The 19,784-nt window shown below is 32.3% G+C and overlaps 1 protein-coding gene across 1 annotated transcript; it reads left to right on the top strand.

Moving 5' to 3' along the window:
• Window positions 1-664: 664 nt before the first annotated feature.
• Window positions 665-2,589, top strand: LOC135148544 (protein FAR1-RELATED SEQUENCE 5-like). Its single transcript, XM_064083849.1, has 3 exons — window positions 665-1,198; window positions 1,340-1,897; window positions 2,005-2,589. The coding sequence occupies exons 1-3, from the start codon at window positions 665-667 to the stop codon at window positions 2,587-2,589; spliced, it is 1,677 nt and encodes a 558-aa protein (XP_063939919.1).
• Window positions 2,590-19,784: the final 17,195 nt, after the last annotated feature.

The following is a 19,784-nucleotide window of genomic DNA, read 5'->3' as shown; positions in this document are numbered from 1 at the left end:
ATTTTAGTGATCTTGATCAAGCTTTTATTTTCTACAAGGAATACGGTAGATCATCTGGATTTGATGTACGTCGTTCCACTGAAAGGAGTGACAAGGATGGTAATACTATAGAGAAGTATTTTGTTTGCTCAAGATCGGGACGTCCTGACGACAAAAATGTTGATAGAAAACTCCAAAAGAGGAGGAGAACAGTTTCAACAAAGTGTGAATGCCATGCAGACCTTGTGCTTGCTTCACATCAACTAGGTGGTTTTTATGTGAAAAAGTTCACAGAATCGCACAATCACCCTTTTGCAGGAAAGGGAGGAATGCAATTCCTAAGGTGTAGTAGGTCTCTAACCGAGTTCCACAGAACATTTATCTTTGATGCGTACAAATCAAACATTGGTGCTTCACGAGCGTATACAATTTTTAAATCAATGATCGGTTCATATGAAGATGTAGGAGCTACTGTTGTTGATTTTAAGAACTTTGCCAGGGATATCAACTAGGTGGTTTTTATGTGAAAAAGTTCACAGAATCGCACAATCACCCTTTTGCAGGAAAGGGAGGAATGCAATTCCTAAGGTGTAGTAGGTCTCTAACCGAGTTCCACAGAACATTTATCTTTGATGCGTACAAATCAAACATTGGTGCTTCACGAGCGTATACAATTTTTAAATCAATGATCGGTTCATATGAAGATGTAGGAGCTACTGTTGTTGATTTTAAGAACTTTGCCAGGGATATTAAACAACACATTGGGAAGCACGACGCTGATATGATTGTCCAGAAATTCAGGGATATACAAGAATCTTCAAACTCGAGTTTTAGATTTGAATATAGAACCGACTCGGGAAATCATCTCACTCAATTATTCTGGGCAGATGATGAAGGCAGGAAAAACTATGAAGTATTTGGTGATGCTGTTTCTTTTGATGCAACGTATAGGACAAACAAGTATGGCATGGTTTTCATTCCTATTGTAGGAATTGACAATCACTGGAAGAGTGTGACTTTTGGGGCGATTTTGCTTGAACGGGAAGACAACGAAAACTATATATGGGCATGCGAATCTTTCAAGAAGGTGTTTGGTAAGGATCCTAAATGTATTATTACAGATCAAGATTTAGCAATGAAAGCTGCTCTTCAGATTTCCTTCCCACTTGTTAAGCATCGGCTTTGTATGTGGCATATAATGAAAAAATTTCCTTCTAAGGTAAATAACATATTAGATTGTGTTCATTTAATCTCATGTATTGTTAGAAGAATTTGAATAATAAAACATGTGCATCTGTATAAAAAATGTCTGAGTTGTTAGTAAAAAGATGCTGATTATTCCACAACTCTTTTTTCGCAGCTAGGAACTGTTTTCTGTGCTGAATCAGGATTCATGGACAAACTTGGACGAGTAATCTGGGCAGATCACATAACGCCAGATGAATTTGAACAAGGATGGATAGATGCTGTTGATGAATTTGACTTGAACGAGAATGTTTGGCTAAAAGAAATGTTTGACATGAGATCTTTGTGGATTCCAGCATACTTTAATGATGAACCAATGGTAGGACTTATGCAGACAACATCGAGGTCAGAAAGTTCTAATTTTTATTTTGGAAATTATGTCCAACGAGGTGATACACTTTCAGAGTTTTACATATGCTATCAGAGTGCAATTGAAAAACAAAGGAACAACGCTAAGAAACTGACACACTATGATGACTTCACACCAAAAACAATTACAGACAGAGAGATTGAAAAAGATGCGATAAGACTTGACACAAGGGATCTGTTTTACAAGGTTCAAGAAGAGATAAGAGCTGGTTGTATGGATATTATCCTATTGGGCATGACTTGTCTGGACAATGTGAAGAAAATAAAGATCCAAGAACCAGGGAATAGAACCAGGATTTTTGAGGTTTTGTACTTTGTTTTTGAGAATTTTTATTCGAAGAATACTTGATAGGATTATATAATACTGATTACAATAATTAAATTTTTCTAACACCATGCATATGTTTTTAGGTTGAACTTAACATGGAAACACATTTTATTGAATGTTCGTGCAAACTGTTCACCAGGGTTGGCTATCTATGTTCCCATGCCTTTTTCTTCCTTGGTATTTGTGGAATTAGAATAATACCGCGACAGTATGTCTCAAACAGATGGTTGAAGAACGCAGTTGAGCGCTTCAGCACACTTGAACTTGGAGAAATATCTGATAGAGATGCAACAATTTTATCTAGGCGTGTGCAGACACAAGATTGTTGGTTTGAGTTCCAAGGCTGCCTAAGCGACGCATCTGGTAATGCTGATGTTTTAGAGTATATTAAAAACGGACTTTCTAGCATGAGGAAACACATAACAACAACAATGAAGAAACCAAGAACTCGATTAAACTCAGAGAAGATCGAAGAATTAATAGATTCTCATGTTGTCAATGAGATTACAATACACAATCCTAACAAAAGCAACAACAAGGGCAGCAGGAAAAGAATCATATCAGGAGCAGAGAAATCAATTGGGTGCAACAATAGGAAAATGAGGAAATGTGCAACTTTTCAGGTTTATGCTTATCATGATTCAAGGACTTGTCGTGAGAAGACTTAACATTAAACTTGTCCTGAGAACATAGTGCTATATTTGTTAAAGTTCTTTACAATTTTTTTATAGGATGGTTGTTTTTGTTTGCTTTTATCTATTGTGTGCTCGCACGTTCCTACACTTGTATGTTTATATACAATAAGAACAAGTTCAGGAACACTATTCATATGAATTCTATATTATGTGAACAGTTTTATAGCGACTTATGTTTCTCATAAGTCTGAATTATTCTGTTAAGTTTGCTATGAGAAATAAAACAAAGATACATTCGTTAAACCAGATTACTGTACATACAAATAACTTAATAATATACATTACCGAACACTCCGAAAGGGGTATTGTTATCTAATAACATACTGACTACAGTCATTAGATAATTTTCTTCTCAGAGGAATCAAAAACAGTTATACCGTTTGTTCAAAAGTTTTGCTACTTGCATCAATCTAGAATCCACCACAGTAGTAGAATTACATAAAAGCGTCAAATTCAATCATTGGTTGTACCACTGTTCAAAATGAAGTGATTAGCTTCATTATTCAGTTCGACGAAAGTGAATTTTATATCTTCAATCTTTTCATCTTTATTGCTTTCTTTCTCTGCAGATATGATATGGGACATTAATGTACTCTGGATCGAGTGGTATGAATCCAAAAGAGATTCAAGTAGTGAATACTTATCCTGCAAGAGTTTTTTAAAATGGTCAAGATCTGAACAATATAGATAACATTGATTGTTGGTTCAAAGAACCTCACTATATGGTATAAATTTAAAAAGTTGACTTACCTTAATCATATCATTCTTTATAGTATTCTCTTCACCACTCAAAACATGTTGATTTTTGGTTGCATGATGTGAGATTTTGCCCTGCATAAGAACAAAAAGTTTATCTCATTAACAACATTATCTGACACTGGATAACAAAAAGAAAAGTAAATTCCAATTGCTCGTTCATATAAAAATCAGCACAAAAATATACAAGCAAAAGGGACAATATGTGATTGTTTAGGTTCTTTAAAAAAACAATACCTAATTTTGATGCGTGTCATCAGTGTTCCATTCCTTCCCCTGATTTTGGAGCACGCCAGTAGTGTTCCATTCCTTCCCAGCAAATGTATTCTTTAACAAATTCACTAAACGTTATAAGAATAATGTAGAAATATCTAAGGAATTTTTTAGTACCATCTTTAATTTATACCTTTTTAATTGTATCCCAATCATATTCATCTGCATTACTCTTTGCAGAAATTCCAGGACCTCTTATCCTATCATTGTACTGCGGTAATACAAATGATCATAATCTTTGAAAAAAAAATAGATTATTTTAACTGAAAATAGTATGATATTCATATATTTACATTTCATAAGTCAAAATATGCAACCTTCTTTTTCTTTTTCACATTCGGAATCTCCACAGATAATGGGCATTCATCCAAATTTGGACCTTTTGACAGATGGAGTTCTCCATTTACTATGAGAGAATTTGATATCATGTACTCTTCCATCATCTTCAAACAATAACTATTCCACGGGATAAATCTTGGAAGTATATCATTTGGAAAAAATCGCCGTCCAAAGTGGAAGTCCAGAAAGAAGTACTAGATTTTTGTTTAAAGTTGTTAGCAAATTATTTAAATGAGATTCATGTCATTTAATAAAAGGGAAACATACCAATATGAAAGGAAGTGACCCTGTGTAGTATTTTGTCTCAGCATCATTTGACCAGAATTTTCCTGAGTTCTTTAGGCTTCGCACTACCAACTCACACCAGTTATAGTTTGAGCAGTTATCTAGATCACAACAGAAGCCCAATAATTTCTTTCGGATATAAGAATTACATGGTGCCTGGATCAGGAAACTTATCAATACAGAAACAAAGTTTTTCTTAAAATTTAAATCCACAGTAGTAGAATTCTTGGTCAACTGTATAATATCAGTAACAGCTACTCTCAAAGAATTCTTTTTAAACTTTAATTGTTTCTTCCACTCTGTAGCCAATGATTTACTGTTCACGAAGGTTATCAAGTTTGGTCCCAGTGGCAAACCAAGAACGCGGTGAACGTCATTCTCTGTGATTTTTACTGTGGCTTCATCAACCATCATACAACAATTAGCAAAATCAAATTTTTTTGCAATACAGAATCCAAGATATCTTGGATAGTCACTTAATGAGAAGTCTAGAACATAGCCAAAACCCGTTCTCCTTACCCACTCTTTCTGCGAAAGAGTTAGGTCCTGAATCATGTCACAGAACAGAGCAGGACTCAATTTCATATGTATTCTGTGTTCTAAGTTAACCAGCTTATGTTCTCCCTCTTGCGCCACAGTAGAATGCTCGTTGTCAGCTTCGTTGCTCTTTCTTTTCCTATCGGTGCAGGACTATGTAAAAAAAGAATATATATTTTATTAGTTTAAATATCAAACATAAACATTTATTATTATTGAAATCTTTTATTGGAACTGTGAAAGTTTTGAGCTATGTTTACTGCATCAGTGGTTGTCGTTAAATCCCTGACTACATTCTTTGAATCTTTACTACCAACAACTGATGAAATAAGATTGCCTGTTGTATTAATTGAAAACAAATAATCAAATAGTAAAAAATATAAAATAATTGAATTCGAGGACATCTAACATATTCAACTTTCACATGAGAACTCACAGTTAACACATATTTGCTTTATCAGCTCAAGTATACAAGAATCAGAACGTCTTTCGTCCTCTGTGCTATGTTCACTAGCTTCCATTTGGTATTCATCTTTAAGATTAAAAAAGAACTAAGCTTTAAATAATAAATTAAAGGATGATAATGTAATTATAATGCAAACTACTTGGCTTACGTTCATCTCTAAAAACTTTAATCAAAGCAGTTTTGAAATCTTCAAATTGTCCCCTGGTAAACCATTTCTGACTAAACTAAATGACATTACAAGACAAAGATTCAGTAATGTCTCGAACACTACAGAGAATAATGAAAATAAAAACTTAATCATTGAAAGGATTAACAATTATAGTCTTACAAAACCAGGGTAGTGCTCCATTAAGCTATATCTGTCTGGACTCATTTTCACAAACAAAGTCGTGTAAAATAACACGAAAAATCCACAACTTTCGTTATCTACTTGTTTTGGCACCTGTAAAGTCAATAATCTGCTTCACTGAAAGTAGTTTTTTAGTAAATCAAAATTGCAATAATTTTGAATTTGTCATATTACCTCTGGAATCAGGAATGGTATGTTATCACAGTACTTAAGATCAGAACAATCCATTTTGGCATATTTGTAAAAAGAGGAAAGCAATCTGTAATGTGAAGACATTTATCGCAAATATTTTGTCATATAATCTATCTGGCAGGTAATTTTACAAAACGTACAATATATTAGATTACCCTCGAAGAAATTCCTCAATAGTAGTTGAGTCCGAACCCTTCAGAGAATCCAGAAGAAGCATTGTAGGTCGTTCAACCCCTCCTCTTAATTTGTAGTTTGGATTGCACAATATCACCAACACCGAATGTTTCCTGAGATAATAAACTATTTACAATTGTTTTCACCACTCTAAGTTTGTTTATTGAAAAAATCACAGTCTTATAGTATCGAAACACTAACCACAAGCATAGGGGAAAAAAAACATATCTTCTGCTGAAGAACTTTTGTTTACCAAAGTTCTTAAATAGACCCTCGTCATCACCATTTGAATCGTAGTAATTTTTGATTAGCATTGGATCAACAAAGAGACAAGTTTTTGCTTTTTCCTCACCAAGCGTTTTCCACAACAAACTGTATCAAATGGATTCGTGTTTATAAATTTCACAATTTCAACAAATCTTTTAACATGCAAAGCAACATTCAATTAAAAATTTAATTGTACCTTATATATTGATCAGCCTGAGCATCACTCAAGCTTTCTGTATCTAATGGATTCACTACAAAGAATTAAATTGAATAATCAGAACTGCGATTGAATTTTTATGAAAGATCTAAACGAACAATTCATAGAAATGATACCTATGTCCCTCTCTCCAGCGAATCGAGCTGTTCTCCTCATCTTGAATCGTAGTTGCGATCTCCCTTTTCGTGCTTTTCTTTAAAACCCTGATTTCTTTAAGAATCCAAACACTCCGTAAGTGATGGTTGTTGGACAGAGTTCAGCAAAATATAGACAGAAATGACTGCTTTTTAGTTTTGTCTTAGTACACTATATCTGATATATTTTTTGATCAGTCAAGGGAATCTTAGTACCGTATGTCTGATATATTTATTGATCAGTCAAGGGAATATTATTTTATGGAAATATACCTATGAATTAAAAAATATTTTTATATGATGTGTTTTCTAAATAAACCTATTTTTAGAATAACATAATATAGACATTATAATCAAAGTACAGTACGTCATTTAATACACGTGTTTGTTCTCTTAATTAAATGAATTTGAGATAATGTTTTTTGAGATAATAAATTTTGTTACATATTGTTCTATGTGTTTCGTTCCCTATAAGATACTCTTATTCTAGTAATATAATATTAAATGGTACTGTTATGTTCTTTTATCTGTTGAGTTCTAGATTCTCTACGGTGTTCAGTAAGATTTTTTTAATTTTTTTCAAGTGTTCCTTGATCTATGTGTGTTTATATATAATTTAATTGAAAAAATGACATAAAAATTCTAGTACAAGTAATCATGTTTTTCAAAGTTTTAACTCAAATAGAGCAAAAATATTAGAGATTCCTAGATTCATTATGGTGTTAGGGGGGAATAATTGCATTAGATGTTGTTCAATTCGAAATATGATAATCTATTTATTTGTTTATACTGTTTCCTTTTAATTTCTATGTTTTTGAAGTCCAATTATGGTAATTGTTATTAAGATATTTATAATAAATCGGTTCTTAATATCCCTTTAGATGTTTATGTTTGAATAATCGTAACAATGTACATTACCAAATTCTTCATTGTGTTCATTAGTATTCACTTTAAAAAGATGAGCTAGAACTTCCGAAATGTTAATTTTGTTTGTAGATTATAAATTGAATATATTTAATAAATTGTTACATTAAGTACAGTATCTAATACTATTGACTATTTTTTATAGTTTTTCCTGTGATCACGCGTATCTAAAAAATATATTATAACAATAAAGAACACTTAAGGAAACATGTATGAAGTTTTCTCGATCTGATTAGAATGATATCCGGAATAAATTTGGGTTTTTATAAAGAACACTTGTTACTTTTAAATACTTACCAAAAAACAAGACTTGTTTGATTTGTCATTATATTTTTTGTTAATGTCAGAGTAATGTTGATAGATACAAATCAGTTTTTTAAGCCCTGTTATTCATAAATATAAAATTAATTATGTTAATTTCACGAATAAATTCTACCATAATTATCATTTATACTGCTTCAAAAAAGTGATTATAGAGAACCACTTACCGATACTTGTCCTACCATCCCTTCAATTATAAAAGCAAGTATAGAACAAGTTGAAAAGAAACAGAACTACAAACCATTGAAAAGACAATTCATCCAGATTTTTAGATTATAAAACATTTTTGAAAGCTTCCAAAACTTTCAGTTTAGTCAACAAACAAGTTTGCCTTTTCATTCAACTCCTTAAAAGATTTCTTTATGGAATCCATCTTCTCATTGCCAGCAATGTCATCTGCATAAAGAATGTGCAGCAACAACGTCTGGATCGACTTGTAAGAACTTAAAAGAGATTCCAGCAAAGTGTATTTTCCCTAAAAAGCAATGTTAAAAAAATATTAAGAAGCACAACTAACTAAACAAGAGAAGAACTGGCACAACAATGATCAAAATGACAAACTTACATGATTGTCTTCGTTTTCAGATGCATTACTCGTTGAGGTCGTTCCCTGATAAATAAAATCCGATATAAAACAATTTATACCAAAACACTAACGAGATTAAGTGACATAAAAAATTGTGTCAAACCTGTTCATAGTGTGCCTTTGATCTTTTATGTTGTTCTTGATCAAAATAAGGCATCTGAATTGATGGTGGCTTAAAAATGAATGCCATTTATTGTATAATAATATTACAAGATTCATTTTGAAACAATAGTAGATTTTAGTGTGTAATTTTTTCTTCAAAAACTGTTACACATGAAAAATTTATTCTAGGATAAAAACAGTAATATTACCCTTTGTTCGCCCTGTGTGCGATTGATTTCTGCGTCCATTCCAAAAGCACTTGTATCCTTCACAATATGAATTAAATCAGTTTTTTAAAATTATTATTCATAATTAAAAAATTCACAAAATAACATGCAAACCTTGTCATGGAATGAGTCCTAACATGTTTTTTTATTTTGTTGTGTAAAGTTCCATTCCAAACCTTTATTGTGCCCCTAAGTAAGAAAATCAAGTTTTAAAAACAATTAGGTTCTCTACAAAATCAGGTTGAAATGGTATAACATTAAGTTAATGTTTGATTATACCTTTGGTATCAAATCCCAATCCATATCATCGCCATCGTGCACCTTAAAAAAGTTAACACAACAGAGGAAACTTAAAACATCAGTTAATATAACACCCACAATTGCTTTTCCACGTGAATCTTATGAGATTTTTTGTGTAAGGTACAATACGTTTAAATTTGTGTTAGGGAACACAGAAGTCAAGAGAGCTTACCATGTGCTCGTCAACAAAATCAGGGATCTCTGAACTACCTATGTGTGGAGCAGTCTCAGCATTACTCTGTAATATTATAATATACATAAGTATTTTGGAAAAATCTAGAAAGGAGCAAATTCAAAACTAGATACAAACAAATTACTTAATAGAAAAATTGTTTATTTATCTGCTAACCTTTATCCTGCAGCTTTCTAAGGTCAAGTAGTCGACACATACATTCTGCAAAAAACCATTGACTATACATCCTCTTTGTATCAAAACCTGTTCCACCTTATCCAAACAATAATTGTTCCATGGTAGGAACCTAGGTTTGATTCTCTCGGGAAAACAGCTTTTACCAATGTGACTATCAAGGAAGAAGTACTGGAAAAAGTATTTCAGATGTTACTGTCATATTTGTTTGGCACTAATACCTATAAGATACATAATTTTTTACAACAGAAGTGCATACCAGAAGGAGGGGTAGAGGTCCCGTGTAGTATTCTGTTTCATCCTTTTGAAGCCAAAATCTAGTAGTCTTTTTCAAACAACTAATAACAAACTCACACCAATTATAATCGAAACATCTGTCTAAGTTACAACAAAAACGCAACAACTTTTGTCTAATGAACGAATTTGAAGGAGGCTGGAAAAAGAAACAAAACATCAGAGAAATAAAGTTCTTTTTGAAGTTCTCATCTGATAGTGTTGAATCTTTAACAACAGACAGAACATCTTTCACAGCGACTCTGAAAGGATCTTTGTTATCACTGTATTGCTTTCTCCATTCCCTTGCCAGTGAATCACTCTTAATGAATGGTACAGAGACTTTGGTCCTATCGGCAAACCAAGCACACGATGAACATCATTTTCTGTAATTTGTAGAATCTTATTGTCCACCATGATACCGCAGGAGTCACAATCAAAATTTTTACAACAATATAAGACCGATATTTTGGATAACTATGAAGATTAAAGTCCAAGATACTTCCAAAACCGGTCTTAGTAACCCAGTCTTTCTGAGAGCTACTCAAACTCTCGATCATATCACAGAAGAATGTTGGATTTAATTTCATAAACAGTTTATGCCGTTTTGCATGCTCTTCAGTGATTTGGCTCTTCGTACTGGTTTCTGCAACATCCTGCATAGTCCCCAATGGTAAGATACAATTAACATTGATTTGTTTATATCTTTTTAGAAGTTAAGAACATTGATCATTTACCAAATCAACAAAGTTGCTTTTTTTGACCTCAACTCGCTGTCTCTTAGCCTTTTTCTTATCACAACTCGACATACCAGTCACTGCATTGTTCATCCAAAAAAAAGAGCAGAACATAACCACACCATATATCTTTATGATAAAGAAGACTGATGTGGATTACTGTAAATTCTCCTCCTTCATTCCAAAAAATTATCATGTACTTATAATTAAGTAGTTAAGGAATTCACCTTCAAATGAAAACGATACAACCAGCGCCATCATCTCCATATGAAATCTTTTTGTCCCAGAAGCACAACCTGTGTGAAAACACATATAAAGATCCTTCCAAAAAGTTATATGAGTGTCGTAAAACGTACCCTTTTTTCCAAAGATTCCTAATAATCTGCATCTGAATTTATCAAATTCCTCACAACTAAACCAATTCCTTGACATCTGTGTTTTTTTGTATAGGAATAGTTAGAAAAACTAGTGATATGTTTTGATAAAAATAAATAGATCTGGTCAATGTGTATAGGTGTAGATCTTACAAATGAAGGATAATCAATCATTATATTCAATGTTGGCGGACACATTTTTAAGAACAGGGTTGTGTAATACAACACGAAGAATCCACAGCTTTTCTCATCATTCTGCTTTGGTACCTGGTATTTTGTTAACAAACACTATTCAACTATTCAACAATATTCCATTATTCAACAAGTAATATGTCTAATTACCTCAGGCAATAAAAAAGGGATAGTTTTTAGATTCTTCTGGGTACAATCTCTCTTTGCATATTTGAAAAGTGATCTCAGCAACCTAATTTAAAAATGTATTTTTACAGTCGATATAAATATAACAAAACATAGTACACAGTAATAGAAATGTAGAAAAATACCTTCTCATAAATTCTTCTGGCTTCCTCGAAAGAGATCCTTTCAGAGAATCCAATAGTAACATTGTTGGACGTTCACTACCAGCTCTTAGATCATTACCCGGATTGCATAAAATCACTAACATCCAGTGATTCCTGGTTTAAACAAATTTGTAACTAATTTTAACTATATATACATTTAATAACACAACTATAAACAAAAATGGTAGCTTTAATTGTTAAGTTTAGTATTACATACCAGAGACATAGTGGAAAGAAAACATATTGTCTTTGGAAGAAATTGTCCCTCAACAGTTTTTATAGACTTTTACTCTACCCTCTACATTAGTATAGTAACTCGTCATTAGAAGAGAATCAACATATAGACATCCTTTAGCTTTCTCATTATCCAGTGATGCCCACAAACAACTACATAATCATTTAAAGAAAAAAATCAAAACTTAGTAATTCTTATCAATTCGTTACATGCAAAAGAGAATTCTAATCACAAATCAAACTCGATACCTTAAATATTGATCCGCCTGGTCATCGTTTAGCTTTTTTGGATCAGCTAATAAACACAGAGAAGAAATTCGATTAGTAATTTGAAGTATTAAATCATGTTTGGGAAGCAATGAAATCTAAAATTAAAAGCAAAGGGTTCCTCTTCCAATACATAATTCGATGCTGTCGGAGAACCTAAGCCTCTTCCTCATTCTTTCTTTCTGGAGTTCTGTTTGTTCTGCTGAGTTCGTGTAAGTATGTGGAAGTGGAAATCTCAAGTTCTAGAACCTATAATTTAACATTTAAGACCACAGCATAAACAATTAAGAATCTCCTAATTTTGGGTTGTGTGTAGAGTGTTAGCTTTGATTTTTTTAAATCAAACTCCTGGAAAGTTTAGCGCACTTAATCAGGGATTCCCTACATACATTACCCTGAAAAATTCATTAAGACATCCTTATTAAACAACATTCATTTGTTCAAAAAGTCAAACACTTTACTAAAAGCTCGTGTAATAAAGTTTAAATGTTTAAAATTTATAATATCTTCAAAAATAGGTTAGGATAATTATAAATTTAACAAATTCATTATTAAAAAAAACCTCTTTTTAAAAATATATACATATGTATATAAAAATCATTTTTATTTTTATGTATATAAAAAAATATATATATGTATATAAAAATCATAAAAATATATATTTTTATGTATATAAATATACATGAAGAGAGATGAAATTCAGTTTAGTACAGTATGAGGGCAATAACTATCTCAGCTGTAATATACGGTCTTAAAGTTCGAAGGATATGTCTTATATTAGCTTTCATCATACTATGGGTGAGCTTAAAATAAGTGATTATTGCTTAAAAATAAATAAGTGGAATAGAATTTAGAAGTAAGATAAGACTTACAAGTGATTAAACTGTTTGGGAAAAATGTAGAATCCTTGAAAAAAAAGATAGCATTCCTAACTTTTTATAAGTTCTTTTTTGTCTTATTACACAAATGGTACGAATAAGTGCTCATAACTTATAATCCAAAAGATGGACTTATAAACCTTAAACAAACACCCACTTTTTTTATTTCGTGAATACATTACTTATCAATTGAATTTAGTACATTTTTGATAGCAATGACTATATCAGTTGTAAAAGGCGCATGTTTGTTTGAAAAAATTCTTATCAATTTTTATTTATATTTATTTGTTTAAAAAAATAACATTATCTTATGGATATATTTTTTGTGTTTATATAATATATAAACGTGTTGTATATTGTAACTAGATTTAATAAAGAACATCAATTTAACAAATAAAACAAAGGAAATTTTGATATAAAGTTAAGATTGATAGATGTCTGTAAATGAATCCAGAGTTACTTTTTTTTGTTTCATAATAAGTATATGATGTCTGTAAACAAAGGAATGTGTTAATCTTTCGTCTTTCATAATAAGTATATGATGTGTTTTTTTTTGTTTTAGTTGCGATCTATAGTGCCTCCCGTCAAAAAGTCATAGGATGTTGTGTTTTTGGAAGTGTTTGGAACATATTCAAGATTCCAGTGGATTTTATATAGAATTAAAAATGGAATGAGTTTCGTTTTTTGGGTAATGATCTTAGATGGGTTCTTAATATGTAGGTTATACGAGGTAAGTAACACAAACGAATAAATCTCTAGTGTTCTCATTTTTAAATAAATATGGATCACGATGCTTTTTTCCGTTATGGCACGATTTTTATCCTACAACAAAAAACGAAAAAACTTATAAAAAGAACTCATGAAGGAACACGTCGACAAATCCAATAAAAGCTTTGTTTGAAAATAATCCCAAAAAGTGATCCTCGACACTTCACCCCACGTTAAACCAAAAAAATGGACAAGCGCATTTAGTACGTGCATTGATTGTCTTTTTGCTGTTTGCTTTTTGTTTCCTCAATCGGCGTGAGCAAGCATTTTTCTTTCAAATCAAACGCCTCAGTGATTTCAAAATTAACTACAATTTAGCTTAATTCTTATTCCAAACAGTTTTTATATTTTTTTATTTTTTTCCCAATGGTTTCTATACATGGAAACTATTTCTTACTCTCCCCAAAGTCGTATAAATGTATAAGCTTTTATACTTTTAAAACACTAAAGAGAATATCAAAAATGTTACAGAGATAAAACTCTTAAAAAACTTGCAAGAAAAAAAGTAACGTTGCAGTCAATGTAGTCAAGTATAAACGTATATGGAACGTATATGATTAACATTCTTGAACAATATATGGACTGCGTCTTGAAGTGATTCATCAACAAGAATCATTTCAAAAAAGTTAATCAATTTTTACATAATCCAATTAATACAATTAAAAATGAATGTTAATTTAAAAAAATTCATTACGATCCAAAAAATAAATTTTAAAAACTACAATTTTATTTCTGTTTATATTTCCTAATGTTTCATGTGCAACGCACGAACTGGAAAAATTATGTTACAAACTAACTAATAGAACACATATGAAAACCCGTATCTAATTCAGAAAGGTGTTTCTTTGGATATATTCCATTAAGTGTTCTTAATCTGATTTCTTTTTTTATATTTTTTCTAATACTGCCTTTCCCGTGTCACATATATTGATTGTTAGAAAAAAAATTAAGAATCGTCATTTTTAAACATCGTTTTTGAATTTAAACATTTACAACTATAAAAAAAAATGTGTGCCAATATATCAATAAAAGTTACTTTAGATCAAAATCATGAATTTTCATTTTTGTTCATCCGCTGAAAAATTACATCGACATGTAAGAAAAGTAATTACTGTTATCTAGTTCTTATCTTCTTTGCGTTCGGCCTCAATAAGCTTCGAGGCTTTCCGGCTTTCGACTTCAGCTGGAATTAAATCTTTCCTTGCACTTCGTTCCTCAATTTGCTTCTTCAGCAAATCTATCACAGTTTGATGGTGCGCAAGTTAATTTTCCATTAGCCTTATGTTCTCCTGAAGATTGGCATTATCCTCCACCAAGCATTTTATTCTTTCTTCCAAAACACTCTTATCGGCGATGATTCGAATGGTTTTGATGGTGATTGTGAGCCCATTTGTATTAAAAGGGTTTGGGCTTGGAATTTGTAAACTTGCGTTAACTGTTCAATGGGTTTATAAAGATAAATTTAAAACTGACCTTTGAAGTTCTTTGTTTTTCATATGGTAAGTATTATTGAGATGTATTAAATGCGTGCAGAAAGTTGTTGGCAAAATCGTGTGGGGCAGTCACATAGTCAGTTTCTTTTTTCTCTTTATAAAAGCATCGAAGAACATTCTTTCGAACAATTTATATATTATACACAAAACTAAAATTAACGATATGAAAAAATGCTGTTAATCTCTCATTAGGACATTAGTATTTTTGTAGAAACCTTAATTGCATCTCTATAAATACATTTGATATTTTCTAAAAATTATCTTAATTCTAATTTAATTAAAAAAATTTATAAAGTTCTCTTGAGTATTAATAATTTAAATAGATACATTTGTGAGATTCTTTTAAGTGTTTTACTGATTTATAGAGATTATAGAGATACATTAAGAGTATGTTATGTGACTATGTTTTTACTTAATGAGGTTCTTTACTGTTATTTTTAAAAGAAACAATAAAACTAAAAACACAAAAAAAAATGAAGTAGTTCTTCTTTAGAAATTTCATAAATTTCTTTTACATTTTTTAATTGACAATCAACAAAATAGTTTTGTTGATTTAATTGACAATCAACAAAATAATTTGTTGATTTTGTTCAATCAACAAAATTTTCTATAATCAATTTTAAAATAAAATGGTTTGCTTAAATCAGATGATTTTTTAACATATTTTCCACCTTGTTTGATCCTTCCTAATATCTTATTTTAATGAACATCATTACGTGACGGGCTTCCGAATGTTATTCTCTTTGTGTTCTGCAACAGTTTTAACGTGGCGAGGTTGAAATATTCGAAAATATCTTCTAGGCAGAATAATACCAATCAGCCGCAAGTTCTTCGAAGAGTTCTGCTGGACACGAATTCAAATGTGTGATTGGTACTCTTTTCTGGATCGAATACGATGACAGTCTTATAGCCATAAGATTTGAAGATCTTTCAACGTATCGAAGAATACAAGATGGTGCTGCCATGTCCTTTAATCTACGTATATTTAATAGAATATCACTATAATTTGCGTTCTGGTTCGGATTATTGACAAGGTGAACTGCTGTTGCTGAGTCAGACTCGACCTCAGTATACCGTTGTTCTTCATCGTCCGCTAATTTAAAACCATAATATATAGCCAACAAATCAGTATATAGCGGATCTGCAAAATCTCTAGTATCGTAATATCCAGAAAAAAAATGACCCGACGTACTCCGCATGAGGCAACCAATCGAAGACAAACGAATTTGTTCATCAGAGTGACCACTTACGTTGATATTCAGAATACCAGCGGGAGGTTATTCCATGGAGTCATTTTTTTACCTACAAGAATTTATGATGAACCAATAAAAAGATCTTTATATATAGATGACTGGCAAGAGACATTGATGTGTAATTTTTTTAATGGTAAGAATTTTTTCAGCACACTAATTAAGAGTCATTAATAAAGAATAACTTATACATTAAACAATAATAACATGTAAATTTTAAAACGGGAAACCGTTAAAGACAATGGACATGTTAAAATGTCAAAGATATCATAATTTTAGGAAGGTAAAAAGTTACGCGTTATATCGGATTAAATCTTGTCGATGTAATCTTACTCGTCATGTGGTCTTACAGCATACAAATGCCTGTACAAAAATGTTCGATGACCAAAAATCAAAGATTATATTTTTGTAATCTTTGACTGTGTAAGAACAACAAAATGAATCTTAAAAATTTATTTATTATTTCTATAAAATTTTTGTTCATTTTCAATACACATTATAACCAAAAAATAATTATAAAGGTTTAATCTGTATGTGACAAAAAATATAATATTTAACACTCTATTATTAAAAATAAAAAATTCTAAAAGCATCGCAAAATAACACACACAACTATTAATGTATTTTTTTTAAAAAGGTGTCTTCATCTGTGAGAACGAATTAAAAAGTCGATTTTAAAATAATTACATGAGTCGTTTTGGTAAGTGTGTTCAGCATGTCAGCTAGGCAAGCAAATTCGAAGCACTCATAAGGCTAAGAATATGGTATCAACTTCTCAACCTCTAGAACTCTTACACTTAGACTTGTTTGGTCCTGAGGCTTATAAAAAGCATTGGAGGTAAGCAATATTGTTTGGTTGTTGTTGATGATTATTCTCGATATTCATGGACTTTATTTCTTCGTACTAAAGATTGTGCATTTGAAGAATTTGAAATTCTAATCAAACATCTTGAGAATAAGTTGAAAACCAAGCTTATAGGTATAAGGAGTGATCATGGAGGTGAATTCCAAAAGGACTTCGTTACATACTGTGAAGAAAGAGGAATCACTCACCAATTCTCAGCTCCAAGGACACCTCAACAAAATGGATTTGTAGAGCGCAAAAACAGGTCACTTCAGGAAACAGCAAGGACGTTATTGCAAGAAAGCAAGCTGCCAAGAAGTTTCTGGGCGGAAGCAGTCAATACAGCCTGCTATGTTCTGAACAGGGTGATCATTAGGCCTATCTTGAACAAGACTCCATATGCGTTGCTGAGAAACAAGACTCCTAATATCGGGTACTTTAAAGTTTTTGGTTCTAAATGTTTTGTTCTTAAAAAGATTGATAGAGTTGGTAAATTTGATGCTAAATCTTTTGAAGCTATCTTTCTTGGTTATTCTTCAACTAGTCGTGCATATAGATATTATAATTTAGATAAACAATACTGTTGAAGAATCTATTGATATTGTCTTCAAAGAACCTAACAATGATCTGCCAAGAGATGAAGAAGATGATGCAGGTATTGATCCAAATGCTTCACCTCAATCTGATGAGAAGAAATCAGAGGAAGCTGCTACTCCAGAATCTAAGCAAGCTGAAACTCCATCTTCACAGACTGTCACTCCATCACAGCAAGCTGGAACATCATCTCAGCCTACTGGAATGACATCTCAACAAGCTGGATCTTCATCTCAGCAAGGTGGAACACGAATCTCAGCAAGCTGGACTCTCCTCTACAGTCAGGAATCTCTCCAACATTCTATCTCAAATGAAGCTTGATGGATCCTATGATGATGATGTACCTCCTACAAAGCGGGTTCGAACATCTCATGAAGAAATATCTCAAAAAACTCTGCCCAAAGCTACAAGGACAGTGAAGAATCATCCTCCCGAGTTGGTGATTGGTGACATATCAGAAGGAATCAAGACAAGAAAAGGAAAAGCAAACTTTTGTGCCTAAGCTGCTTTTCTAGCTCAAGAAGAACCAAAATCTGTTCAAGAAGCTCTCAAAGATGAAAATTGGATCATGGCTATGCAAGAAGAACTCAACCAATTTGAAAGATGTGATGTTTGGGAATTGGTAAAGCGTCCAGAGAATGCATCATTTGTTGGTACTAGATGGGTATTCAAGAACAAGCTTGATGAAGAAGGTACTATCACTCGCAACAAAGCAAGGCTTGTGGCTCAAGGATACAACCAACAAGAAGGAATCAATTTTGATCAAACATATGCTCCGGTTGCTCGCTTGGAATCAATCAGAATGCTCTTGGCTTATGCATGCTACAAAAAGATCAAGCTGTTTCAGATGGATGTGAAGAGTGCTTTCCTAAACGGCCTGCGGGAAGAGGAAGTTTATGTAAAACAGCCGCCTGGTTTTGAACATGAACAATATCCAGACTACGTCTACAAGTTGAAGAAAGCTCTTTATGGATTGAAACAAGCTCCTAGATCATGGTACAAGAGGCTCAGTAAGTTCTTAATTAAGAATGGTTTTGTACGAGGCAAGATTGATCCTACTCTCTTTACAAAATCTCTTAATGGTAAATCCTAGTAGTCCAAGTTTATGTTGATGATATTGGGGCTGTTTGTTTAAGAAAGCAGAAGCTGCTTCTGGCTTCTGTTTCTCTTGACCCGTTTGTGTAAAGAAGTAGAAGCACTTTTAAGAAGCTGAGAATGCTAGCTTCTCTCTCACAGCTTCTGCTTCTTTTCCAAACACTTTATTAACTTATTTACTTCTCACTTCTGCTCCACTTCTCTAGTTTAAGCAAGAAGTCACTTCTTTTAAGCTTGCCCAAACGGCCCCATTATCTTTGGGTCTACTAATAATGAACTTTGTGAGTGGTTTTCGAAATGTATGCATAGTGAATTTGACATGAGCATGATGGGTGAGCTCAACTATTTCTTGCGTCTTCAAATCAAGCAAACTTCTGATGGTATCTATGTGCACCAAGGAAAGTATGTGAAAGAGTTGCTGAAGAGATTTGGATTTGAAAATGTCAAGTCAAAACCCACTCTAATGTCTCAACCAGCAAGCTGTTTTCAGATGAATCAGGTAAAAGTGTGATATAAACACGATATCGAGGTATGGATTGGATCTTTATTATATCTAACAGCCTCTAGGCCTGATATCATGTATAGTGTATGTGTTTGTGCACGGTTTCAAGCTAATCCAAAGGAGTCTCACTTAATGCTATTAAGAGGATCTTTCGATACTAACTGGTACTATTAATCTTGGACTTTTCCATCCTTTTTCAAATACATTTGATCTCGTGGGGTATAGTGATGCAGACTATGCTGGTTCTCAAACGGATAGAAAGCACTAGTGGTGTTTGTAATTTTCTTGGTTCTAGCTTGGTATGTTGGCAAAGCAAGAAGCAAACATCCGTAGCGCGCTCTACAACTGAAGGTGAATATCTAGCTGCGGGGAGCTGTTGTTCTCAAATACTTTGGATGGTGCAGACTCTCAAGATTTTGGAATCAAATGTGACAAAGTTCCAATTTATGTGACAACACTAGCACAATAAATATCTCAGAAAATCCGGTTCTTCACTCTCGCACAAAGCATATCGACGTTCGA

This window comes from Daucus carota, chromosome 8, assembly GCF_001625215.2.
Source record: "Daucus carota subsp. sativus chromosome 8, DH1 v3.0, whole genome shotgun sequence".
NCBI classification, from domain to species: domain Eukaryota; kingdom Viridiplantae; phylum Streptophyta; class Magnoliopsida; order Apiales; family Apiaceae; genus Daucus; species Daucus carota.
This window is presented reverse-complemented; position numbering and strand designations above follow the sequence as displayed.